The sequence below is a fragment of the Zea mays genome, chromosome 5 (genome assembly GCF_902167145.1).
Source record: "Zea mays cultivar B73 chromosome 5, Zm-B73-REFERENCE-NAM-5.0, whole genome shotgun sequence".
In the NCBI taxonomy this organism is placed as follows: Eukaryota; Viridiplantae; Streptophyta; class Magnoliopsida; order Poales; family Poaceae; genus Zea; species Zea mays.
Genome location: NC_050100.1, coordinates 64106984 through 64114852, shown reverse-complemented (window position 1 = coordinate 64114852; position 7869 = coordinate 64106984). Strand labels below are relative to the sequence as shown.

Here is a 7869-nt window from a genome sequence, read left to right as displayed (position 1 = left end):
TTAAACGTTAGTAATTGCTACGAAGTAACATAATTTGTATGGAGCGTATTCAGTTTTTATTGATGTCTGACTTTAACAACCACTCCATATTTTGATCTATCTTTTTTTAAAGTTTGAGTTCATATGACTTATTTTAGAAACTTGAGCTCACAAACTTTCTCTTATTTGGCCTCTGTATGGTGGAATTATGTCATTCTATAATCTCTGTTTGTTCAGTCAGTCGTTGTGAACTCTCTTCTAATTGCTCACTTCATTGACCGTGTTGTACCAAGACATATTGGATGGAGTAAACAATAACATCAGTTAGTTAAATCAAAAAATATTATACGGAAAGCGGAGAAAATCAATAAACCATCTTGAGATTTTTTTGGTGGATAGTTTACGTGGGTATTGTTGTAAGCCATCGCAACGTACGTGCAATCGACTAGTCTTATTTTAAGTTTGGGGAAGAAAATTAAAATGGACGATAAATACCAGGCAACCGACTAGTCTTGTTTTAAGTTTGAGGAAGAAAATTAAACTGGACGACAAATACCTGCACTAACAAACAACCCAATTCGCTCTGAATTTTGAATTGGGCCTACATTGCGGCCCAGTTAAACTTACGAATGGGAACCCCGAACGGCCAACCTGTGCGTACGAGAGGGGAACACACGGAACATGTCTCCTCCGGTCCTCCCCTCCACTTCCGTTCGAAATTAAGGAGGGAAAGAAAAAGGGCAAGGCCAGCGAGGGCCGCCGCCGAGCCCTCCGCCCCTCCCGGCCCCGTTTTCGCTGGCGGCGATCGCGGGGCCATGGCGACCTACATCAACGAGCTGCGCGCCCTCATCGCCTCCACCTCGACCTCCACTGCGTCCGCCGAGGGCGCCGGGCCGGCCTCCGCGCACCTCGAGGTCAAACTCCGCGAGGTCCTCCCGAACCTCCTACGAGACTACGTCGTACCCTCCCCCAAAGGTGAGCGCGCCGCACCCCCCTCCATTTTCGCTCCCTCCGTCCACGTTAGACTCCCGCGGACCGCGGTTGGCCTTACCGTTGCCGTGCGCCGAGGTTGGTTGCAGCCGCCGGGAGGGAGCTCAGGGAAGTCAGCGCAATCCTGAAGCTGATCACCTTCACGGCGCTCAAGTTCCCCGGGGTCTTCTACAACGGTCGCGCCGCCGACGTCCTCAGCGTCATCGCCCGCATCCTCACGTTCCTCGCCGAGCCCAATTTCAGGTACTGCGCGGTCTTCCTTCCCCTCCTTTTCGCCTCCGCTAAACCCTAGTCCGATCGCTCCATGCGTTTGAGTTTGCTTCGACCCGGGAATGGATTGCGGATGCTATTGCAGTATTAATGTGCTATTATTGGGACCACGTGTGCTGTACACTTTCCTAAAAAAATGGACACGGAGTTATCCCGTTCAGGTGTGCGGCGGTGTTGCATATCGTCCATTTGGTACCAATTCGTGCAGACATGTGTTGCACTTAACTGGAAATCTCAGTGCCTCAGAGGCCAAAGGTGCGGATGCTATTGCATCTATAGCTTCTTGAGAGGAACCGACAACAATGATGTTGTTGGTCACTTGTTCTCAAATGCTGTGAATCAAGAACAAGTCAACACAATTGTTAAAGATTAGGGACCTTCGTCCTTCGAAGCATCATCTCCTTTCGGACATAATGATCTTCAGACGAAGGTCGTGAAGGACGCACCTTCATCATTCACGAGAATAACAATTCATAGAGATGATAAATATTATCCATTCATCATATATTCATTTCATATTAAACATATGAGATATTACATTGATACCTTCGGCTTCTTCGAAGGTGTTGACGCGAAAGTGATTACAATACAGCGTGAACAGTATGGTAGTACTGTTCATCTATTTATAGGCACGGGACGCAGCCCGGGTAAAAATACAATTATGACCTTAACATTTGTTCATAACTGTAATATGAATCATTAGGGACTAGCTAGTATTTTTCTCTTCGACTCAACAACATGCTTGATCTTCGACACCACTTTAAGTCGAAGTTGTTTCTCTTCGGCTATAACTTTAGCGTTCATCAAGGTTATTAAAACGATAAAACTTTGGAACGCTCATGGGTGAAATTTTGACTTTTAAACGACATAGGAAAAATACCAATATATCATAATTTCAGACAATAATATGAAGTTAAATACCAAAGCAGAGATGTCAGTGGCTTACCAAAACTTCACCCATGAGCTGGATTGAACCCCAAAAGTAACTAATAGACTGAGTCCAAAAATAGCTAATGGTCTAAAATGCATAAAACACTGCATTTTATAGTTTATAACGCCAAAACGCTAAAACGTGATTTCAATCTCTAATTAGAGTTCTGACGTTTAAACGTAGTTTAAACACCATTTAAACGTAGTTTTAATAACACTGGCGTTCATTGTTGTCATTTTCGGGCTATATTTTCATCTTGAAGACCTTCGACGGAGAAAGAGACTCCCATCATGAATCTTTGTTTGTGACGAAGCTCCTGTAATATTCAACATTATGCTAGAAACAAATGGTCAGACGTGTTTTTGAGGATCTTCGGAAGAGGAAGGCCCCAATAGATGTCATCTACATAAACAAGCATAAAAATAGTGATACCTCCCTTGTTGTAAAAGAACAGAGAAGTATCAGATTTGGAAGCCTGAAAACCCAGTTTCACCAACTTTTCACTGAGTCTTGAATACCAAGCCCTTGGTGCTTGTTTGAGTCCATAAATGGCCTTATCGAGTTTACAAACATAATTTGGTCTCAACTTATCTTCAAATCCAAGCGGCTGTTTCATGTAAACATCCTCCTCTAGAATGCCATGAAGAAACACATTTTGCACATCTAGCTGCCTCAATAACCAGCCTCCGGATACTGCTAAGGATAAGATGTCTCTGATAGTTGCTGCCTTGACAACCAGACTAAATGTATCTTCGTAATCTATGCCGCGACGCTATTTAAATCCTTTGGCTACCAATCTTGTCTTGTACCTACCAAGAATGCCATCTGCCTTTGTTTTAATTTTGTATACCCATTTACAATCTATAAGATTTTCACTCCCTTTTGTGGAACTAGATGCCAAGTATTGTTCTTAACTAGAGCATCAAATTCAGCATTCATAGCAGGTCTCCAATTTTTATCAGCTAGAGCTTCAGACAAACCTTCAGGTTCTCCAGTATTAGTAAGACAACAATATCCGGATTCGAGGCACAATTCCATCTTGAAGCCTTTTACGGGGACACTGATCTGTGTAGAGAACAGGAGACAACATTGATTCTGAACTTCCAGATATACCAGGTGTTGGGGGTGTTGGGTTCTCATCTTCTGTCGCTTCTGGAGGTTCAGATGCTGCATCAGATTGTGCAGTAGTATGCTCCCGCCTTTTATGCCGACTCTGATAGACAATACTTGGTGTTGGCTTTTGTTCATACACCTTGTCACGTTGTGCAACAGTAGGTCGTGGGGATGAGGTAGACTGGTGAGAAGATGATGCTGAATGTACTAGAACCATCTGAGCCTTGCTTGCATTTGAATCCTGCACATCAGTACATATATCTCCAGGAGTATTTGCATTAGTATCAACTGGATGATCATTAGGCAATAAGGAAGCAACTAGAAATTGATGTCCCCTATTTTCAAAGTTAGATGAAGGTAGCAAGGTGGAAGGGAGAAGATTAATCTCAACACGTAGGCGCACACCAACATTAGCATGCAATTCGGTGAAAGGGAAAACCACTTCATTGAAAACCACATCACGAGAGATGTAGATGCACCCTGTGGATACTTCAAGGCACTTATAGCCTTTGTGCATTGTGCTGTATCCTAGAAAGACGCAGTGAACAGACCGAAATGCAAGTTTACGAGGATTGTATGGGTGCAAATGAGGCCGGCAAGCACAACCGAACACTTCAAGGAAGGAGTAATCTGGAATTTGATTATAAAGGCGTTCTAATGGAGTAGAAAAATCAAGGAGTTTTGTAGGAGTTCGGTTAATAAGTGTGGGAGTGTATAGTACACAGGAAAACCCTAGCTACAAGGATACAAATATAGAGAACCCTAATGGGCCAAGCCCATATGCATAAGCACTCTAACACCCCTCGCAGTCGAAACTCTAGCGACTGCAGATGTTGAGACTGGACCGAAACTTTGCAAACACCAGCGACGAAAGCCCCTTGGTGAAGACGTCGGTGAACTGGGAGGCGGTCGGGACGTGAAGAACGTGAACAGCTCCACAGGCGACCTGTTCGTGGACGAAGTGAAGATTGATCTCGACATGTTTCGTGCGCTGGTGCTGGACGGGGTTGGTGGAGAGGTAGACGACGCTGACGTTGTCGCAGAAGACCAGGGTGCTCGTGGCCAGCGGACTGTGGAGCTCTTGGAGCAGCTGGCGGAGCCAGGCCGCCTCATCCACGCCGTTTGCCACGGCGCGGTACTCGGCCTCGGCGCTGGAGCGGGAGACGACCAATTGGTGCTTTGACGACCAGGAGATGAGGCTGTCCCCGAGGAACACGACATAGCCCGAGGTGGACCGACGCGTGTCGAGACAACCCGCCCAGTCGTCATCGGTGTAGACGCGAAGCTCCGTGGTCGAGGACCGGCGTAGAAGGAGCCTGAAGTAGAGGGTGCCACGCAAGTACCGTAGGATCTGCTTCATCGCGGTGAGGTGCGGCTCCCGAGGGTCGTTCATGTGGAGGCACACCTGCTGGACGACGTATGCGATGTCGGGCCTGGTGAAGATGAGGTACTGAAGTGCCCCGACAATGCCCCGGTAGCCTATCGGATTGGCGACTGGGGGGCCGACGGTGGAGACCTTGCCCTGCGTGTCCACCGGGGCCGCGCAGGGCTTGCACTCAGCCATGCCAGCGCGCTCAAGAAGGTCGACGATGTACTGCCGCTGGTGAAGGAACATGCCCTGGGGACGACGGTCGACGGTGACCCCCAGGAAGTGGTGGAGCGCCCCCAGGTCCTTCATCGCAAACTCCTGTTGGAGGTAGGAGATGATGCGACACAGGAGCCCAGGGAGGAGGCGGTGAGCACAATATCGTCGACGTAGAGGAGGTACGCAGTGTCCGGGCCGCGACGGAGGAGGAACATGGACGTGTCCGACTTGGCTTCGATGAAGCCCTGCGAACACAAGAAGGTGGCAAAGCGACAGTACCAAGCTCGGGGGGCCTGCTTGAGGCCGTAGAGGGACTTGTTGAGCTTGCAGACCATGTCGGGGTGAGCAGGGTCGACAAACCCAACGGGCTGAGTGCAGTAGACCGTCTCCGTCAGGGTGTCGTGGAGGAAGGCGTTGTTCACGTCGAGCTGGTGGACCGGCCAGTCCCTGGACAAAGCGAGAGTCAGTACAGTCCAGACGGTGGCAGGCTTGACCACCGGACTGAAGGTCTCGTCGTAGTCGACCTCGGGACGCTAGGTAAAGCCCCGGAGCACATAGCGGGCCTTGTACCGCTCTAGGGACCCGTCGGCGTGCAGCTTCATCTTGAAGATCCATTTCCCGGTGACCACGTTGGCGCCATGGGGACGAGGCACCAAGTCCCAGGTGCGGTTAGCCTGGAGAGCCTCGTACTCCTCTTCCATGGCACGCCACCACTGCGGGTCGGCAAGCGCACCACGGACAGTCGTGGGCACCGGCGGTAGGGCCGGAGAAGAGGTCGTGGAGAGAATCAAGCGATTAGGGGCCCGGAGGACACCCGCCGCGCGCCGGGTGACCATCGGGTGGATGTGGCGAGGATCTCGGTGGACGATGGTAGGGTGATAGGCCGGGGGCTCGACGCGTGGGCGGACCGGTGCACCGCGACGACCGCGGCGCTGGTACGTCTGGATGGGGTCGGTGTAGAGAGACGACGGGGCCGTACGTGACGGTGCGGGAGATGCCGGAGCTGGACGGGGCTGGGCGGGAGACGCCGGGCCGCACGTGGCAACGGAGGGGACGCTGAGGCCGCACGTGGCTGTGCAGGGGAGGGTGGCGCCGGTGGGGTCGCGCGAGGCGATGCACGGGACACAGAGGCCTCATGAGGCTGTGCGGGGGTGGGCGTCGCAGGCGGGGCCGCGCGGGGTGGCGTGGTGGACGGACCTGCAGGGAAGGGGGGTACGACAGTAGGGGACACAAGGTCGAGATCGAGGAACACGTGGAGCTCGGGCAGAGAGGCAGTGGAAGGAGAGGAAAAGGGGAAATCCAACTCGTCGAAGACGACGTGACGAGAGATGAGGACTTTGTGTGAGGTGAGGTCGAGACACTGGTACCCCTTATGGTCGGGGGAGTATCCGAGAAAGACACAACGAGTGGAGCGGGGCGCTAATTTATGAGGAGCAGTGGAGGCGAGATTAGGGTAGCAAGCGTACCCGAAGACACGAAGATGATCATAGGAGGGGTGGATGCCAAAAAGAGTGAAGTAAGGAGTGGGGGTGGGCAATCGCCTTGGTGGGCGGTTGAGGAGGTCGGTGGTAGTGGTGAGGGCTGAGGCCCAGTAGTGAGTAGGAAGGGAAGCCTGAAAGAGCAGAGAGCGCATGACATCGTTCATTGTGTGAACCATGCGCTCAGCACTACCGTTCTGAGGAGACGTGTAGGGGCACGACATACGGAGGTGGACGCCGCGAGTGAGAAAAAAGTCACGGGGCACATTGTTATAGAACTCGCGCCCGTTGTCACACTAGACAATCCGGATGGTGCGACCGAACTGAGTGGAGACCCAAGTGAAGAAGTGAGATAGGGTGGGATAAGTGTTCGACTTCTGACGTAAAGGAAAAGTCCACAAATAGTGCAAGAAGTCATCGAGAATGAGTAAATAATACTTATAGCCAAAAAAGTTGATTACAGGGGATGCCCATACATCACAGTGTATCAGATAAAAAATGCCTGCTACCCTAGAAGAGGAGGTGGGGAATGGGAGCCTAACATGGCGACCTAACTGACAAGCATGACAGAGGTGCTCAAAAGGTCCCCTACAACCAGAAACAGAGGTACTACTAGAGAGCTTGGACATCACATCACGCCCGGGGTGGCCGAGACGACGATGCCAAGTCATAGAGGAGGCGGCCGCTGCAAGAACAGGCGGGGCAGAGGTCGATGTAGGGGAAGCAGGCAGGCGAAGAGATGTTGTGTGGACTGTCCTCCACACCACAAAAACAGAGATGCTGTCCTCCACACGAAGACCACATGACTTATTCCATCATTCTCCCCCTAAGTCTTGTGCGTCGCCTTGTGGGAAAGTTGAGCCATCCCGGACCTGGAACAAAGCTCAAAGAACTTGATCCTCCCAAGGGGCTTGGTGAGCAGGTCCGCAAGCTGATCCTTGGTGTTGATGTAGCGCGCCTTGATGCTCTCTTCTGCCAAACAGTCACGGATGAAGTGGTACCTCACCTGGATGTGTTTGCTCTCATGGAACACGGGGTTTTTGGCCAAAGCTAGAGCGGACTAACTGTCCACCCGCCATCGCTCCAATGTCTCTCCCGAGGAGATCACCGAGCAAGCGAGCAAGCCAGAGCGCCTGAGTTGAAGTGGTGGAGGCCGCTATGTACTCGGCCTCACAGCTGGACATGACCACCACTTGCTGCTTGACCGACTGTCAGCTGATGGGGCACTTGTCGAGGAAGAATAGGATCCCACTTGTGCTCTTGCTGGTGTCGATGTCACCGGCATGGTCGCTGTCGCTGTACCTGACAAGGTGTGCCTACCCAGGGCACCTCGGGTAGTAGAGACCGTGGTCGAGAGTCCCCGCAACATAGTGGACGATCCTCTTCACAGCCTGCTCGTGCTCTGTCGTCGGTCGCTGCAGGAACCGACTAACGTAGCCGACGGAGTATGCTAAGTCCGGTCGTGTGTGGACGAGGTAACGAAGGCTCCCCACAAGACATCGATACTGTGTAGCGTCCACCTC

The 7869-nt window shown here is 51.4% G+C and overlaps 1 protein-coding gene across 3 annotated transcripts in view; it reads left to right on the top strand.

Moving 5' to 3' along the window:
- The first annotated feature begins 650 nt into the window (after positions 1–650).
- Positions 651–7869, top strand: part of LOC103626462 (serine/threonine-protein kinase ATR) — a 31198-nt gene continuing 23979 nt past the window's right edge. For 2 of the 3 annotated variants that reach the window (XR_002262296.2, XM_020538397.2), the window contains exons 1-2: positions 707–954; positions 1059–1212. Coding sequence is in view for 1 of the 3 variants with exons in the window: in XM_020538397.2 (XP_020393986.1) it covers positions 795–954; positions 1059–1212 (314 nt within the window). In the remaining 2 variants the exon portion in view is untranslated. Of the gene's footprint in view, positions 955–1058; positions 1213–7869 lie in introns of all 3 variants that reach the window. The other variant, XR_002262295.2, reaches the window with a different exon arrangement.